This window comes from Equus asinus, chromosome 3 (genome assembly GCF_041296235.1).
Source record: "Equus asinus isolate D_3611 breed Donkey chromosome 3, EquAss-T2T_v2, whole genome shotgun sequence".
Taxonomy (NCBI): domain Eukaryota; kingdom Metazoa; phylum Chordata; class Mammalia; order Perissodactyla; family Equidae; genus Equus; species Equus asinus.
This window is the reverse complement of record NC_091792.1, coordinates 35,900,184-35,920,218: the sequence shown is the minus strand read 5'-3', so window position 1 is coordinate 35,920,218 and position 20,035 is coordinate 35,900,184. Positions and strand designations below refer to the sequence as shown.

Below are 20,035 nucleotides of genomic sequence, written 5' to 3'. Positions count from 1 at the left end.
GGACCGAGTCCTCTCTACATCCTCCCAGGTCTGCAGCCCCAAAAGCCACATCCTGAAACTACAGACGCCATATTGTACTTCTCCAAGTTTGTAGAGATCTAGTCTCGTCCAACCTAGCACCACCATATCAGTTCACTAGTTAGGACACCAGAATCCAACTGTCAATATAGTTCCCTGGACTTTTGGGGGCTTCATGTTTTCTGCTTATAAGGAAAGTCACAAGAATCTACAGTCAAGCTCATGACCAAGAGCTCCAAAAATTCAACGTGTGGCCTTTTAATGTTTAAAGCTCTTTCATTTGGTCATATATACATGCAGCAACTCAGAAAAAATTGCTACTGGAATCGAGATTCTTCTAGAGAGGAGCAAAGACTAGCATTTAAGGGAGAAACCAAGGAACAGCAAAAATCTTTGCTGACCTAACATTCCCTAATATTTGAAAATTTAAAAAAAGTTAACATAAAAAGTTCAGTGAACAGACTCATGGAAGGGTCTCTAAACATGAAGGGAAAGTTCAATAAATATGTGTGGATCTGAAATTATTATTCAATGATCTCAAAACTGGAGGCTAGTGACTATGGCATATGAAACTTACTTCAAAAGCATAGTGCTAAAAACTGCTCATTTCGTTCAATTACATTTCCAATACATATGTATTCAATGGCTGCTACACCAAGATACTCTTCACCTCAGATTCACCCTCTTCAGCTAAAACCAATTTCCATGAGCAGCTTCCTTGTCTTTCCACGTTCCTGAGCATTATCTTTGATTCCTTCTTATCAAGCAGAACTAATACTACGTTCTGCCCACTTGTACTTCAAATCTCATCATTGTCAGGACTATCCCGTTCTCACAGCTGCATGCCAGTGTTACCACTCTGGTCTCCTGGCTAACCCCCAGCACCATTCCTCCAACTTGGCCAGGTCAATCAGCCACACAGCCACCTAAGACCCAGTCTACTCCATCTACCTCCCCAAGAACTAGTGCGCTCCCCAACTTGCCCCTCCAGGGGCTCCCCTGCCCCACACCCTGGCCGGTCCGCCTGTAGCTCTGCTTCCCTGATGTTCCTGTACTCTGCCTCCTGTCTCTCTTCACCCCTCAGGCTCTCCCACTCCTATGCCTGCTCTCATACTCAGCTCCAGGTTTCCCCGACTCCACTTTGGCCTTTCCTAAGTCACAGCAATAAATGGGACAGCAGCTTGGCATAAGTTGTTCTGTGATGGTTTCAGATATTTCTCTTGCTTTTGGGGCAAGAGTGGGTCTTTAACTCTTTTTGTAGACCTCACAAAGCCAGGCAGTGTACCAGGTACATGAAGTCTTCAACCAACATCTCAGCAACCAATTCAGATGTTCTAAAACTAAAAGTGGATTTTATAAATCAGGTACATGAAATACTACATTGTTGACTTAATAGATATTTAGTACACAGGTTTCCTATCCCTTGATCAGGAAAGGGGATGTGCACTTAAAAAATGTTACTCTTTGAACAACTTATCTACAATCCCCTTATCCAGCCATTCATTTGGAAGTCATAAAACCTATTTCATACTAAGCAAAGAAACCTATAAATCTCAAAGTGTTCTGTATCACTCAATTCTTTATCAGAAAATGAACCTTGCATGGTGTCTTACTAATCAGGAAAGGAGGGGAGGGATGAGTGAAGCTCTGACCAAGAATTTAAGACCACAGTTAGCCAAACAATTTCCATTTTATCTCCCAGCAATTATTCAAGGTGCTTGGAGGAGGGTGGTGGTAGAAGATGAGATGTTTTACCACACCCCCATCAGCTCTTTCTAGTCATAAATACTCAAGCGATTAAATGATGGCCATCCATGTGCTGAGAGGGAGGACAGCTACAGGATGAAGATAAAGTAACAATGTGACTACATTTATAAGGCTCTTTAAAAATAAAGATCATAAATTTTATAGCTGTTATCTACTTAATCCTCACATCTTTTTTTTTTTTTTAAGTGTTTTTGTTTTTTTGTAAAGGGAAAATACCCCTTTTGGAAAGTGAAAGATTGTTGGAATAGCAGATGTAGATAGTGCGAGCCCATCTCTTAGCTTGGCTTTCTCCATCATGTCCCAAAACAGGAAATCAGAATCAGCAATCCTCTGCCAGGGTCAAGCTCTCAACATCTCCTTTTTTGTTTCTTTGTTTTCTGTGATCTCTGTTGTTCAACATATAGATGTGCTGTGTGACCCAGCACTAACCAGTTCACCAAGACAATCTTTCCAACTTCCCACTTAAGACTTGAATTTCTGTATTTGTGGGGCTTGCCCCGTGGCCGAGTGGTTAAGTTCACATGCTCTGCTTCGGCGGCCCATGGTTTCACCCATTTGGATCCTGGGGGCAGACATGGCACCGCTCATCAGGCCATGCTGAGGTGGCGTCCCTCATGCTACAACTAGAAGGACCCATAACTAAAATATACAACTATGTACTGGGGGGCTCTGGGGAGAAAAAGCAGGAAGGAAAAAACAATGAATCCCATGTGGGTACCAACTTTGAGAGCTGGAATATTCATAGGAGGGAGCAAAACACAAGTTTGAAAACAGTCTCTATGGAGATGATGGAGCCACGTGGACAATTGGAAGTCCTGTGAAAGAGGAACCCCACGTAGTAAAACAAAGTTTGGAAAACAGAATAGCTGCTTGAATACAAGAAACTTTTCACAGGTAAGGAGTGGGGATGAGGCAAGAAGTGGCTCAATAAATATACCTGTACCCAAGTGCTAAAGTGAGTTCTCATCTCAGCCAGTAGAGGTCAGATGATGGTGTATGTCACAGGTGTGTCCCAAAAGCAAACTGTCCATATTTTTTTGAAAGCAAGAAATTGTAAACATGAGCTTCTTTATAGAAATCATCTCCTACTTGCCATAATTTGAAATAATTTAATTTTTTGGTAATAAAGATCAAATTTAACTATTTAATTCTTTAAAATATAATGCACATAATTTCCCAAAAAAGCAGTAGAGAAAAATATTACTTTTGAAAGAAAATTTCTGATATTCCCTTTCTCTTGATTTGAAACCTTTTAGGGGAACACTAGGCAATTCAGAAATGGTAGCCCCTAGCAAAGGTCTAGCAGTTTTTCTCAACCTGGGCCCTAGGAGAGAATTAAGCCCTAAGGCATCCATGTACATCATAAATGAGCATCTCTCCTATACATCTAGAATGGTGCTAGCTACCATTCTAGCCTTGGCAGACGATTCTCCATGGGTCTCTCGTGTTTCCGTGCTTTGAGCGAGCAGAGGCACTGGCTGCCTTTGTCCTGGACTATCTCTTCAAGGATGTTTGTAGAGCAAACAGCCTTGGGAGATAGAGAGTGTCTCTCCCTCTGGAGCAAAGAGCAAGCTTTACTGCGTCATATAAGATCTGAGTTTCCTTGTTTATTTTCCACATAGGAGTGAAATCATATGGTAAGTGTCTTTCTCATCTGACTTACTTAACATACAGAGAACAGACAGGTGGCTCCCAGAGGGGAGGGGGGTGACAGGAGGGCAAAAGGGGTAAAGGGACACATGTGTACACTAACGGACAGAAACTAGACTTTTGGTGGTGAACACAACGCCGGCTACACAGAAGTTGAAATATAATAATGTACATCTGAAATTTGTATAATGTTATAAACCAGTGTGACCTCGATTAAAAAAAAAAAGATCTGGGTTTCCTAAGCTCTGGGTTCCTCTCTTGGAACCCCACACGCAGGTGTTACCTGGCCCACAGGGCATCACCCTGTGGGAATTGGGACTTGGAGGAATTGATACTCTGACTATTGCCAGTGCTATGACTAGGAGAGTACTTTGGCTCTGACCAGGAGGTCCCAAGTCTTCTGCCAGCATTCCTGAAACCACGGCAGGCAAATCTGGCAGCTTACAAGCAGAGTAAAATTTCAGATTTCATAGTTCTTGACATTATCATCCTTGGGAGAATTGAGAAAATACTCACTCAAGTCATTTCTTGTATTCTGTGGTTCAAAGAATCCTGGCTAAGAAAGTCTTTGGGTTAAAGATCAAAAATGATGCGTGATCGCAAAACAAAAAGCTCAATACTTGCTAGAACATAATGAAATATTGAGTGTTTTCTCCTATCACTTCCCAAATTTAAACATTTTTTTTTAATCTACTCATTTCCTTCCTGCTGCCCCTTTAACTACAGATTTTTGATGAGTAAGACTGGCATGATCACAAACCACCAATTTTATTTAATGATGAGCTGCTAACCAATTACAAAAAAGTACTGAAGTGCCACATGTTTCCTGAAAGCCAAGTTGTGGCTTGCAAAAACAGAGGCAGAACTCAACTATTCCTGAAAAGCTCAGAAACCACATTTACCAAGAGAGAAATAAATTGTAGAGAAATACTAATATCTGTTTGCTTGCTACCTTCCCAATGTGACATACTAAACTAAAAGAAGCTTCTCCTAAAGCAGGATTCCTCTCCATTTTCAGGGCAGAAGAGCCAACATTACCACCTGCCTTGGAGGAGAAACGTTTCTTTCTCAAAGAAAAGGGATGAATGGAAACGAGAGTTTCACTAAAAACACAAAGATTTAATACTGCTAACTCAGAAACTTGTTCTTGAAAACACTTATACTGAAAGTAAACCTGGCTATTCCTAATGCCACAGAGAAGTCTCTCACGTTTGGACAGGGTAGGGCGGGGCAGGGTGGAAGGGCCAGGGAAGATGCATTTGTGAAAGCGATGAGAGAATTCTCTTCTATGAAAAGAATCAACACTCTTGCTTTGGAAAAACAGTTCTGTATTTCAGGGAAAGATTCTCTAGCTTTTGTGATGGGGAGGAATAAAACCTCAAAAACATGAAATTATGACAGTAGCTGTGTATGTGTACACTTTACAGAGTTTATTTTTATAAAATGTAACAAATCAGCAGTATATGCTGCTTCTGATTCAAACTGTGACCCAATCTTCTCCAGTACCAGACTCTACGTGCCATGCATATTAAAAACTTTTTGGCAGCAGAAGAGCACAAACATTTCAGAAATTGGGGACGGGAGTTAGGGCCTTAACTGTTAAAATTCGACAACAGCTGCACCAGCCACCAGAAGGCTCCTGCATCTGACAAACATTTCTTGCATAGCACAGATGGGTCAGGCGTTGGGCAGTGCTGGTGATACCAGCGCCCCATTCCAGGCTCTCAGAGCACTGAGCATAATTCAAAACGCAAAGGATGGAGAACAGAGAGAATATGTATCCAGAAAAGAAATGAGGGGCCGGCCCCGTGGCCAAGTGGTTAAGTTCGCACACTCTGCTGTGGCGGCCCAGAATTTCGCTGGTTCGGATCCTGGCCGTGGACATGGCACTGCTCATCAGGCCACGTTGAGGCAGCATCCCATATGCCACAACTAGAAGGACCTGCAACTAAGATATACAACTATGTACCAGGGGGGATTTGGGGAGATAAAGCAGGGAGAAAAAAAAAAAAAGATTGGCCACAGTTGTTAGCTCAGGTGCCAATCTTTAAAAGAAAAAAAAAAAAAAAAAAAGAAATGACTGCTTATTTGAAGTGGTTAAATCCCCCCAATACCAAGATATTTCACGATGGTTATATGATGTCAGAATCAAATCAGAAGTCTGCACTGGAATGAAAGAGTTTAAAACCTCATTTGCAAGGTCTCTGAGCAGAAGCTAACACATCAGTGAAATGCTCTTTCCTTCCAGTCTGGAAATGTACAGCATAAGTCTAGAACAGCTGTCCTGGGCAAAAGTGTTTGAAAATGTTAATAAAGACAGAAGGAAATATTGTAGATCTGTATATTACAGGAAATCTCTGTTCCAATAAATGTCATAGTTATTCCTTAAGTGCCAGAGAGAGAGAATTCCATAGCTAGCACATTGTTGGTTCCAAATGAGCACACCGAGGAGAATAGCAGCGGAGGAGCAAATGCCTGTGACAAGAGAGTCGCCATAATCCATGGAGTTGGGCAAGGAGGCCTTCACTGCCCATTGGGAGGGTTCAAATGGACCCTGCTCACTCATCATTCATGGTCTGAGAACTGCTTCTCAGGCCCTGTGCTAGGCACTGGGGAGACCCAGGGAACTATGACATCTGCTCTCCATGAGCACACAGTCAAGTGAGTGGAGAATGACAAACTGATAACCATAACACAGTATGACGAGCGCCATGTAGAGAGTTGCCCAGGATACCTCAGGGGAACAGAGGAGGGAGCATCTAACTATCAAGTGGGCATCCAGGAAGGTTTTCTGGAGGAGGCGGTGGCTGCCCTGAGCTGATGCAGCCATCAGTATCATCATCACCTCTGCATACCCAGGCTCCTGCTAAGCACAACCATCCAGTCTGCACTATGCCAGACACAACTTGCATTGTTAATTTACTCATTCCCAACTACGCTACCATTCCACCTTACATACAAGAAGATTGAACCTCAGAAATGTGAAATGACTTCCTCAAGGTCACATTAGTACTAAAATTCACTTTGACAAGACTGCATAGAATTCATAACCTCAAGTCCTTCTGAGTAGCTGGAACAGAATACAAGGAGAAGAGCGGAAAGAGATATACAAGGGCCAGGACCATATGCCAAAGGCAAGGGAGGGCTCCTGGAGGATTTTAATCACATGAATATAAGTGCCTGAAGCACCGCCACTCCACGGAGAGACCTGCGTTCCAAAGCCAGCATGGGCTGTGCGCCCATTTGCCACTTCTTAACATCCCCAAGCTTGTTCCTTTTTTTGTAGATAAAAAGAAGGACATTCCTCACTAGCTAGAAGCTGTGCAAAGAGGAAGAGAATGACTTCAGAGTGCCTCTCAGAGGCTGGTAGACAGTTGGCATAATTAGCCTTGGCTGAGGGTCATCCATAACTGAGTAACAAACTCCCTGGTCTTGGATTCCTTAGCTAAAATGAAGGTAAGATTTCAATGAAATTATGGTGTGAAGGCCCCCGCAGTGACTGGTGCACGGCGAGCACTCGATCAATGAAGCCCTTATTACTTGCATTAGGTATTTCTTAGTCAGATCTTGCCTCTGATTTCTAGAGTTATATCACCTTAATGAATCATTTTCTTTACCAAAAGACAACAAATAATCTTGTCAAAGGTAAAAAAAAAAAAAAAAAACCTACAGATATTAAGTGGATGTTAGTATCTAAAAAAAAGTTGCTAAATGCAATGTGGTGGTATTCTAGATTGGATCCTGGAAGAAAAGGAAGACATGAGTGGAAAAACCAGTGAAATCCAAACAAAGTCCAGAGAGTATTGTACCAACGTGAGTTTCTTATTTTTAACAGAAGTACCATGGTTCTGGTAAGATGTAAACAGTAGGGGAGGCTGGGCGAAGGGTCTATGGGCACTCTGTACACCATCTTAGTAACTTTTCTGTGATTCTGAAACTTTTTCAAAATAAAATTGTTATTTTCAACATTAGGAGGTAAAAAGAACAACCCCAAATAAACCTTTTAATCACTGAAACACTAAAGGCCTTTTGAGATTATGATCACACACTTGAAGGCTTGGGATCCAAAAAGCATAAGGAAAACTTTTAGTTGGTTCAACAACAAGAAAAGATTCATGAGGGTTACATTAAAAAGTCACTGCAATACCCCCTGAAAACATGGCAAGTAAGCACACTTCTTGAAACTGGGTTTTAAGAAATGTGGACTCTTCCAAAAAAATTAGTTTTGTTTATAGCTTAGATCAAGGTCAGTGAACTTTTCCTGTGAAGGGCCAGACAGCAAATACTTTAGGGTTTGCAGGCCATGTGGTCTCTCTCACAACTACTCAACTCTGCCACCACTGCAGTGCAAATGCTGTCATAGACAAAATGTAAATGACTGAGTGGCCGTGTTCCAATAAAACTTTATTTATAAAAACAAGCGGCAGTGGGCCACAGTTTGCTGATCCCCGGACTAGAGAAACCAAATGAGACTCCATTGGAAGTAGAGAGTTGGGGGAGATGAAGACAAGGATGATGGCAAACTCCTCTAGGCTTGAGAAGCCCTCCCCGTCCTCTGTCTTCACAGGCTTTGTGGCGTGGGGCTCCCATGTGTGCCAGAAGCCGACCTGCAAACGCCCAGGGCTTTCCTGCAACAGAAGCTCTCTTCACCAATTGCTCACAATCACCGCCTATGCAGGAGGCAGGCAGTCAATATATCAAGTCAGCATGTAAAAGCAATAACTTGCTCACCCTTGAGAAAAAATGTCTTTTGCATGAGAGGGAGGGGCAGGGAGAGGAGGCAGGGCACCGTAGGAAACCACTTGAGCACAGATAAAACAGAGCCTTTCGAAGTTGGACATGGCCACACAGCACACTCAGTCCTCACCCTGTGGGATGCTGAGGCTCCCAGGTGGTCTCCCTCCTTCACAAGAAAGGACACCACCATCTAGTCATCCTACATCTCACAGAGTTCGCTCCCAGGGTGATCATTTTCTTCGGTTTTGCTATAAAAGGACCGTCTTAGAATGACTTCTCCGATCAATCTTTCACTCAAAGACTGTTGCTTGAATCCCATTTATCTTCCTTCCGATGATCACTGTAGAATCAGGTAAGAGCTTGAACTTTAGCTGGCTGGCTGAACGGAAAAGGAACTGCAGCTTCATTTCAGAAAATTATGGGGCTTTAGATGTCTCAGCATTGTGGTCCTGCAGGGTAACTGACAGGAATGTTTCTACCAGCTCAATTCTTATGTGGAAAATAGCTGCCACCCAACGTGAGGGCTAAAATACATGAAACAGGGGCTGCCAAGCACAGCTCGAAAGAGGTACCATGTTACTCTGCTAAGAAAAATCCTCCTGTGACTGACCAAGCTGTTTTACAGGTTATCTGTCGTGATGGGTGAGCTATCATACCTCTCTGAAGAATTTAGAGTTGACTGAGACTCAGCGGGAACCCCATGCCTTGGTCATGTGACATCCATGGGCCCTATTCTCAGAGGCTTCCACAACGGAGGTTCTTACACAGAGAGCTAGGAAGGGCGACCCAACAAGCTGAGTCCTCCTGGAATGACTGCAGTAACCACTGGAAACAACACAACTTCAGGTCAACATCTAAGGCTTCTCCAGGGCCAGAGAGGTTACTTCCCTGAGCTATTTAGTGAGAATATTATATAACTGACGAACCAGGAAGTCGGGTCAAGTTAAATGAAGAATATCAAGTTAGGTTCTCAGAGGGAAGGAAAATCCAAGCAGGTGGCCACCTGGAGCTCTCAGGGGAGCAGTGACTGGGTTTTACTACATGTGGTACCTTGAAACCTCCCAAGAGTCCAGAGGGGCAGATGTTGTTACTCCTCTTTTAGAGATAATCGTGCTAAGCCTTGGTTTGCTTAAATAATTTATATAAGGCCTCGAAGGTTTTAAGGAGCAGAATGAGGATGCAAAGCCAGGCCCATCTGACTCTGAAATCAGTGCTGTACTGTCTCAACTGCCTTACAACTTACAGAGAGCTCATGAGGCCTCTGCCTGCATGGAGCTATCAAGACACAGCTAATCAATCCATGCACAGCAAATGATAAATTACAACCAAAAAAACCCAATGAAACTAAAAACAAAAACAAAACTATAATGAGAAAACAATTTTTTCTTGAGTCTTAAGCAGTAGAAAAGCTACTATGAAATTCAGACATAAGTCTTCATTTTAGAAAGTCAACTCTTCCTCACGGGGCTTGAAAGTTCTATGAACAATTAACATCCTGGCTCGAAAATAAAACCTCCAAATTTCAGAACGTGTAGTTACAGCACAGCAGAGGAAGATGTGAATTAGGCCACACGCAAGTGCCAAGTACCAAAAACACAAGGGACGTGTATGGAAGGATGTGAGGATGCTAGGCAGTGGGGATGGCGTAACTTCCATACAAAGTTGGAGAGAAGATTCAAGCAAACGTATAGGACAAGAGTTGTACCCAAAAAAAGGAATGTGACTAGACATATATGGTCGATGGCCAAGTATCTGGGTCCTGTGATTAGCTTCCAGAGCTTTACTGAAGCTAAAGGGAGATAACTGGATATCATGTTACTCATAAAAATATTGTAGATTCTGCTCTGTGCAAAATATCACATTTCCAAGTCTCTCTGCTCTGTTGCGGGAGAGGACGCCCTCCTCAAATCTCAGCCAAAGGTGTTGGACGATGGATGTGCAGCCACCAGATTCAAGTGTTTATTCCTCAGAGATAATTATAAACCACAGCCACATGACTTAGAGGAGGGTTAGTGCTCCTTCTTCAAAACAAGGGCAATGAGCAGCTGACAGCCATGGTCATCTCACTGGGTCTCAGAATCGGGAAACACCTACAATTTAAACAAGGTTCCCATATGCAACCAGACAATTTCAATCCCTACAGTAAAACAAGTCTACGGGACCCAGACATCACTGGGGCAGACAGATCAGGGTCAAACTCCACCTCTGTCCCTTATTAGTCATGTGGCTTGGGGCAATTTTCTTACTCTCTTTGTGCCTCGGTTTGCCTATCTTTAAAAATGAAGATAATATCTACTCCACCAGCTTGATGTGAGAATTAAAATGAAATATCATTTATAAAGCAGCTAAAAAAAGTCTGGTTGCCTCCCATAACTAATGCTCCTTGGTTTCTGATTCTGCGAAATGTAAGAGGGTAACTGTCTAATTAAGCCTTCCCTGCAGCCCCCCAACCACGAGCCACTGCTGAAGCAAAACTTTCTGCTCCCTGTCAGTCCCCAGTCTCCCAACAGAAGGTCCAGAAAGGAACTAACCTCTGAGTAGAATTTAAAAGGCTGTTGTGGGGTCATAGCAAGTGACATGCTCTTCCTGCTCATTTGAACCTGATCCTCCTTACACTTGAGGTTTCTTAGACCTCAATCTTTCTGAACACCCAGGGACTTTGCTGCTCACTTAGGTATGGGAAAGGGGACTGGCTTCCCACGCACTCTTCAGAGTACCCAGCACCAGAGAGCACATCCTTCCACATGAAACCACTGGCTCTACTAGAAATCTTGGTCAACGTAACCCACCACATTCTGTCACCAGGGCCAACCTACAGGGAAGCAGAGAAAAGGTACATACCTTATCAGGATATGACTTCCCCACTAGCCAATATAGCTGCTGGAAATCCCTGTGATGGGCAGTTCATTCCTTTGGGTTAAGTATCACTCTCTCCTGATCTATTTTTAAATTTATATAGCTTTCTTTCCCTTGTTACAAAAGCAGTATGTGATCATTTTAGTCAAGTTAACAAAAAAGCAGATATGCAAAAAAAAAAAAAAAAGAGAGAGAGAGAGAGAACTTTTAAAAGATAAATTACCTATTTTCTTTTGAAACAATAATCATAATGAAAGAGGTAAAAATATAAACGCCAACTTCTAGGGTGAACTGACTGCCTGTGGTCCACCAGCGGTTGGGAGCAGTAAGATCAAGCAGTGAAGGGAGTGAGGAAGCCCTCCCAGAAGGGGTGGAGGAGAGGGGAAAAGAAAAGAAAAAGACAGGAAGGGAGGAGGTGAAGACAAAGTCTGCCTATGACCGCCACCTTATAATTTCTGGGTGTGTGCCAAATTTCACAGAAATCTGTTAAAAACTGTTTAAGATGATTATTTTTCTAAACTTCAGACAAATCCCTCATGGTTTGTTGTGGTATACTAAGCCACAAGTCAAATTTAAGGGGCGCTTTGATATCAAAATTCATCAACTTCCTGAAAAGCAATCACAGAACCAACAGTCAGGTAATTTAAAATGCCAAGTAGTTGTCAATGGGAAATCTCTATTTGTTTGCCCAATTTAAAGGAAGCGAGTTATTTTATTGACAAGAATAAATACGGTCACCAGTAAGTGCACACAAAGACACAAAGTCTAGGGATGACACGCACAAGGCTGTAAATGCAGTGGGGGGGTCTACTGTCTAACGATTTTAAGCAGCTAGCATCAAGTCTGGGTAGACAGCACCTGGGATAGACGCATCAGGAATGTCATAACATTCAGGATAAACTAAGCCAAGCCTCTCATCAGGTAGGAGGGAAGGGTCTACCACTCTCCTGGTCTGCCAGAGCACAGAGTGAGTTGCATCTTGGAGTACCAGCATTCCCAGCTACAAAGAGCTATTCTAAGAAGCTGCCATCTTGAATGTGGGAATGTGCTGGCAGGAAAGGAGGTGTTCCTTTTCATTTGAAATCTGTAGAGGCAGCAGATAGCAATGCCTGGTATTTCTTAAAAGAGATTTTCTTTTGTGGCAGGGAATCTAAGAGGATTACTTGTCAAGAAACTGCTCCATCATTTACAATTGAAGAAAACCTGTTTAGAGAAAAGTACTTTATCGGAAAAAAAATGACTTTGGAATATTTGAAATACCTTGACCTATGATGTAATGTCCTCCAAGGAGACTGAGCTAGCAATTCTTCACTGGCAATAAAGTCACCCATCACCTTACTGAGTGTACAGGTAAGTAATAGCTCCAGATTGATTGACTGCAATGAATAATACCCACAAGTCATAAACATCAGCAGAAACCCGAGAAATCCAATTCTGCTGTATTGTTTTCGACCTGTCAGAGACTACAGCTGTATTTACACACTGCCTAGATCAGAATCTCGGCTGCTGTAGGTTTTCCTCTGTAAATTTGCTTTCAGGGGCTAGGGTCACGGCATTTTTGTAAAACAGAGCTACTGTGGTACTATGGGTTCCACACACATTTGGATTCCATTTTTTAGGACCTGAGATACAGCAAGTGTAAATTTTGGAATGGAGAGTCACCACCCTGGATTAAAACCAAGTGGCCCAGACAGTGCCTCTGTTTTAAAGCCCTGAGTAGAATTTTAATGACCCCACAGCAACTTTGGTTTTATTAAAAAAGAATCTTTATCAGCATTTACTCAGATCCTACTATATTCAATACTGTACAGCTGGTATGCAGAGATGATAGATTAAAAAAAAAACAAAAAAACATAATACACACAATGAAGACTAAATTTACAAATGCTAAGAAAACAAAGAAAAATGCTATAAACAGAAAACAGTGAGATTAATTCTGTGAAATTCCTGGAGGAAGAGGTTTTAAAGTTTAGAAGGAAGAAAGATCGGAAACCAAACACAGTTGCCTAAGAGACTTCCAACGATATACGGAAAGAAATGAGATTTCCATGGGGCCAGGCTGATGGCTCATCAAGCCATGCTGTGGCAGCATCCCACATAAAAGGACTTACAACTAGGATGTACAACTATGTACTGGAGCTTCGGGGAGAAAAAAAAAAAAAGAGGAAGACTGACAACAAATGTTAGGTCAGGGCCAATCTTCCTTACCAAAAAAAGCATACCTTTAAAAAAAAAAAAAGAGGAATGAAATTTCCAAAAGAAAAGTATTTTTATAAATACATATTAAAATTGGAAATAAAATATTTATTAATAACTATGTTAATATCACTAAAAAGTTCAAAGAGTATAACACCCAATTCCTATCATTGAGAATTTTATAATCTGTCTTGGAGGAAAGGAAAGATTAGATAGTGTTATGGACTGAATGTTTGTGTTCCCCCAAAACTGAGATGTTGAAACCCTACCCCTTTCCATGTGACTGTATTAGGAAGTGTGGCCTTTGGGAGGTAATTAGGATTCGATGGGGTCCTGAGAGGGGAATCCTCATGAATGGGATTATAAAAGTCCTTATAAGAGTCATGAAGTCTGGAGTCTGCAAACTGGAAACGGGCTCTGCCCAGAGCCATGCTGACACTCTGATCTTGGAAATCCAGCCTCTAGAACTGTGAGAAATAAATTTCTGGTGTTTATAAGCCAGTCAATCAAAGTATTTTTGTTATAGCAGCCCAAACTGACTGAGAGAGAGAGCTAGGCAGGCAGATGGAGATACTAATATAGATGCATAGATACACATCCACATATACCACTGAAATATCAAATAACACAAAAGGTAAATACTAACTAATACGAGAAGGCAATATTTTCTTAATGGCAAGTATCGGCTATAGACAGAGAAAGACATTATTTAGAATCTTCCTGTAGACGAGGGCACTAGAGAGAGTTTCCTGAAGGTGAAAACTCAATTAGACCCTGCAGACAGGTCAGATCATCTTGAGCAAAAAAGGGGGGGAGATATTTCAGGCAGAGGGAATCCAAGTATGGGAGAGGCACACAAGGGCTACTTGGAGACAGCAAACACATCATCCCAGAAGAGTTAAAAAAAGAAAAAAAGAAAAAGGAGAAAGAGATATCATTTATCCTACCTATACTCCTCATAGAAGCTGTTTACAATCAACACACGCCTAGAACTGCGGGGGGTGGAGGGTGGGGGTAGCTGTCTATATAAGGGTTTGCAAATCATCACCTGGAATCATGTTAGAAATGTCCATTTTTAGGCTCCCTCTCAAAAGTTACTCTGGGGTGGGGCCCAGCAATGTAGGCTTAACTAGCCCTCCAAGTGACCATGGTGTGGGCTCAAGTTTGAGAAGCACTCCTAATGATAAATCCGGACTGAAATATGCTTACAAGCAAATCCTCTAAAAGATACCCAAGAAACATTTTATACAGTTAAGAGAAATACAGATGTATTTTATCCAACACACAGAAAAAAGTCAAGTTCTTAAAGTAGGAGAAAGTCGACATTATAACAAAAACCTCCTTGCTAAACTTGCTTCAACTACTTATTTTCCCCCTCTCCTTTTCTGGCCTCTCAACGTTGGAGTGCTTTCCACGACATTTTAAAATTTGTATGAATAGGAAGCTGGGGAATTCACTCCTCGTTTGATTTATGACCAAGAATATCAAGCTCTTCATGTTTCCAGCATAGACGTGCTGTGAATTGAGCATTGGCTATATCGTGGCTCATAATGTCACCACTATGGAAGAAGGATGACTGAGTAAACTGTTCTCCACTGACTGCGACATACGCTCACTGAAAGAAATTAGAGATCTGGTTTTTGCTTTAAAACACACACACACACACACACACACACACACACACACACACACACAGAGGCCAAATTCCACCCCAAGAGCGCCCAGCATTACAGATTCTAAGAACCTACGTAACCACTGTCCTTGTTGCTTGGAGGACTAAAGTGAAAAGAATACTTTTATTCTGGAAAAAGAATAGTAAAAATGACAAGCATGTTTGAGTAATATGTAATATAAATCCATAATACACAGTCTTCAGCATATAAATATACATATATGACAACCTTGGGTGAAAAATCTCATCTGGAGAATGTGTTTCTATACTTTGTTTAACTTTGATTTTTGATTAGATTTTCAAAGTCTTCAGGTCACCCCCAAATTTTAGCATACCAAATTTCTCCCAGCCTCTTTCAATACTTAATAAGTTCATAATGATTTCATGTGAATCCAGCAGTAACTATAAAAAGCCAAGTAATGTGAGGAACACTTTCCAAGTCCATTTAAAGTCCCAAGAATGCCCAGCTAGGGTCGGATGACATCATTATCTGTGATTTATTTTAAGCAACTTTGACTTAAAAGATTTTTTTTTCTTTAACTTTAAAGACAGGATACCCAAATACTCTCAGGCTGATTTATAAATGTATTTTTGGATGTAATTTGATTGACTAATCAAGTAATGCCAAGTTATGATTACTAGACTTCTTGTTTTTCTTCTCTGAGCATTTGTTTGAAATGTGACGCTCTTTTGATGTCCCACACACCACCAAACTGCATTTACCCCAGAGCCTCAATCAGCACAGAAAGACAAAGCCTCATGTGGTCAAGCCAGGTCCATGGTATTTTGTTTGTATTGGTATTATCTGTCCTAACATACCTGAGCTGAGTGACACATACCTGGCAACAAAACTAAACTGAGAAGATGAAATCAGATATTTCATCCATCAATTGTCAATTATGCAGAGTGCTAGGGAGTAAATAGAGCAGAACACTAGCATAAAGCTCTCAAAGATTCATATAAGTAAAATATGATTCTACAGAGAGTTTCAAGAGTCTACTGATCACAATGCATGCATTTTCACATCTCTAAAAGTTTGCATAACTAGTAAGAAAACATCCTGAGTAGGACAATAACAAATTTCCTTTTGTGCAACCCAAAACTTCCACAGAACTAAACTTAAAACAGACATGAAATAGCACCCCATCCAGCCCTTCCATCCTACGAACACAGAGACACTATTCAAGAAAGGCCTTTTTTATGGACCCTTCTCCCTTTGGCAGCCCCACTAATTATAGAGAACAAAGGTCCTTAGATCTAATGGCTTCAGTACCTACTGGCCACATAAACTTCAAAATGAAGGTCACGGCCCTCCTTCCATCAGCACCAAACAGAAGCACAACTACTTACCCAGTGGATGTCCAGTCCCCAAAGCTGCCCCCATCTGCGAGAAGGTGGTTTTTGTCTGGTCCAGGAGGCCCGGGGACAGTTGCAGTCGTGGGAGATGGGGAGGAGAGTGAGTCAAGACTGCTGGGGGGGGTGTCCTCCTTAGGAGGGTTAGGACTGTCACCTAGAGAGGGGAAAAAAAGCATCAACTTCCAAACAAATACTTAGAGGAGAATAACGAACTCTACTAATAATTATACGGCATCACTCGATCAGTCAATCCAATTATATCCAAAATTACATTTACAATTCAACCTGAGAATATTTGGGTGTCCTATGATTAAAGTTTTTATTTTATTTTCAACCAAAGATGCTTAAAATAAATCATAGATAATACACACTAAGGAGTGTTTACCCCACAAGAAAATAGAACAATCAAAATCAGATCAAATGGAAGATGAAAGCTTTAATGGTGGCCACAAAGACTTCCTAATCTAGGAGGAACACAGTTATAAATCAATGATAACCTCAAGAACAATTCAGAGCAGTGCACCAGCCCCAAAGGTTCCAACCTCTCACTTTCTAGTCACCTGATGGTTCTTTAAGCCATTGTCAATCACCACTTAGTGCATAATAAATTAAACAACTCCAAAGGGACCTTATCTTCTGAGCTGGTGTCTTGGATTACAATTTAATAGCCAAACTTATTAAAATCTCGGACACAGAGAAACTTCCATTTCCCTGTGATCATTAGAGAGGATGTTGGGGAGGGAGGGAGGGAGATATGATGTGGTAAGAGATAAATGTGGGCAGGCCGTCTCTCTGGTCTAAGTCTCCCTGGAAAGCCCTACTCTGTCCCCATTCACAAATGTACAGGCTAGAATATACAAGAATCAGGCCCTTGCAGTGACTGCAGGGGATGATTTTAAACCAAAACTAAAAGCATTTCTTCTTTTTTTTGAAGAAGAAGAAGATTAGCCCTGAGCTAACTGCTGCCAATCCTCCTCTTTTTGCTGAGGAAGACTGGCCTTGAGCTAACATCCGTGCCCATCTTCCTCTACTTTATATGTGGGACGCCTACCACAGCATGGCCTGCCAAGCGGTGCCATGCCCGCATCCGGGATCGGAACCGGCAAACCCTGGGCCGCCGAAGTGGAACGTGAGCACTTAACCTCTGCACCACCGGGCTGACCCCTAAAAGCATTTTTTACATGGGTTGCATGATTTATTCACTCACAGAGAACCATTCTATGAAATATGTTTGGTATCATTTGTACACACTATGGGCTTGGGTGAAAAACACAGAAGATGGAAAGGAGCGCTCATCAGAGCAGTTGTTCCCCACAACTGGTCTTCTTGCCCTCACAGTGCTCCCGGAAACCATAAATGCACCTGAACAGCACCCTTCAGAGCCTGGACGCCTCACCAAACCCATGGTCCCCATTAATATCAGCTGCTCTGGGATGCCTTGCAGAGGCAGCACATTCTATTAAGATGACACTGACTTGGCCTTGATTTGATAAGTGATGAGCCATAATAGCTGGTCAACAAACTGCCTTGGAAGCAGATGATACACAACGTAGAGGTCCATACCCCCAGCCACAAACAGCTTTTAGCCGATTAAACAATTTTTCCTCAGTCCTAGGTCGTAGAAATAGAGTATGCCTGAATGGCAGGAACAGCAAGGAACTCGCTCTCAGAAAACCATCTTAGATGGATTTCAACTCTACTAATAATGAAGCACAAGAGAATTTCTGGGCTCTGATTAAGCTAGATCCCAAGATACTAATCTTGAAAATTGATTGTATGAGAAAATTCTTATTTAACGCTGACCCAGCTTACAACTAAGGCTAAGAGAGAGAATCTTAGAAATGGAGATCTAGAAAAGCTGAATTCAGGGAAGTAGGAGTTACAGATGGTGGTGATGGCTGGAAGAAGGAATTCCGTGGGGGGCAGCTGGGGAAAGATATCTGGATGATCCTGTGCAGAAGATTCTGGTAAGGAGGAATTTTCTGAGTCTTTTTCTTTCATAATGCGTTGTTGGGGAGGGAGGGAGAAATGATGCGGTAAGAGACAAACACGGGCAGGCCTTCTCCCTGGTCTGTCTCCCTGTAAAGCCTTGCCCTGTCCCCATTCACAAACATACAGTCTAGAATACGGTATGATTCTGCTTTCAGCGGAGTCACTTTTCCTACAGCCCTTCACCACAAAAATGTTTAGCTAATTGGAATAATTCAGCCCCAAACAGAAGGGCCAATTTTCAGGCAAATGAACCAAAACCCACTGATAGACCACTCTGATTTCCTTTTGATTTATTTTCGTTCTGGGACACAGTCCACTGCAAAACAAAGGCTACTTCTTCCCCAGTGCCTGGATAGCTCAAGTCCATTCGGTCTTTTCTGCCTGAGAACAAGGGGCTGGAGCTCCAGCTTTCCCAGGCTCCTCCTTGTTCGCTCCGTCATCATGAGCAATGACTCCCTTCAAAATTAAGCGAGTCTCAAACACAACCGCAGCAGAGAATCTAAAGTCACCTCCTGAACATTTACCTGCATGAGAGCTGCCAATTCAGGACTTGGCCAGAAGTAGCAAAATATGAACAGCTCTGAAGCAGAACAGGATAACCTCCATAGTGCGTCAGATGCAAGCAGCTTCCTGGCTTCAGGAGCCTGGATCCTGGCCCTCTGCTCTCTGGGCCTCACTTCCTGTCTCCAGGGTAGGGCATGACAGAGCAAAAGCAGCAAATGAGAGTCTGGGACCAGCTATTCCCTGACTCACTCCTACAAGGAGAAACCTATCAATGAGAAGCAACCTTGGGGAAGCGGAGTGCAAGGGTCTCATGTTACTTTCAAAAGATGCCTGACATGTTTTTACATCAGATATACTAGCTCATCAACACTGCCTCAAATCCTTTTCCCAAGCAGACTGACACAGCACAAATTATCGTTCAACGTATTACATCACATTCTATTCAGAGAATTTCTCTCTTCCTGCCAAACAGTAGCAACCTGAACCCTCAAGTGAAAAGAATATTGGTAGAAGGGAATAATATGTTTACACAAACTGATCAAACGAAGAGACACCTCACCCTACTTTCCATGTGCACAAAATTCCTTTCTCCCTCACTGTTCAGGAATGAGCTTAACTACATGAGAATCACTGAATTCAAGGAAACGCTAATATCAGGCACATAAACATTAAATATTTATAACCATTTCTGAAACTTTAGTTCACCAAAATCAAGTTACTACTTTTTAACTACTAGGAAAATAGTAAAACTTTTTTAAAAAAATTCTATATTCAATGATCTATGGAGTAAAGATTTTAGATCCTATGAAACTAATTTGTACTTGAGAATTAAAGTCAGATACTCTCATCGTTTTTCACCTTTCACTTCTTTTGAGTGTCACATGACTTCATGCCTTGGGTGTTACCTTTTAACGGGCATCTACAGACAGGCAAATCACCTGTGAGGAACACGGTTGTTCCGGTAAGTGAACAAAAACGGTGCTGAAGGATTTTCACTATGAACAGATTCCAAGATAAGAAACACACTAGAAATAGAACTACCACCATCTGGAAGAGAAAATGCCTTCCTCACAACATCCAGCTTAATTCCTACCTTCTCCGCAAAGCACTTCCAACCACCTTGTCTGCCTCTCCACTCCTTCTCACAATTATAAGCAGTAATCAACTTAGCGTTTCACTGTCATCTAAGGATTTCATGACCTGGTTTTAGTCCCCATCTCCATTATGCATTTTTTGAGGATGGAGTCTGTCTCAGTCTTGGTAATCCTTAGAGAATACAATGCAGTG

At 42.0% G+C, this 20,035-nt stretch overlaps 1 protein-coding gene across 7 annotated transcripts in view; it reads right to left on the bottom strand.

Moving 5' to 3' along the window:
• ARHGAP10 (Rho GTPase activating protein 10) overlaps nt 1–20,035 on the bottom strand; it is a 294,014-nt gene that overhangs the window by 11,461 nt on the left and 262,518 nt on the right. For all 7 annotated transcript variants that reach the window (XM_070504870.1, XM_014838145.3, XM_014838148.3 and 4 more), the window contains one exon: nt 16,247–16,406. In XM_070504870.1, coding sequence (XP_070360971.1) covers nt 16,247–16,406 — 160 coding nt within the window. The remainder of the gene's footprint in view (nt 1–16,246; nt 16,407–20,035) is intronic.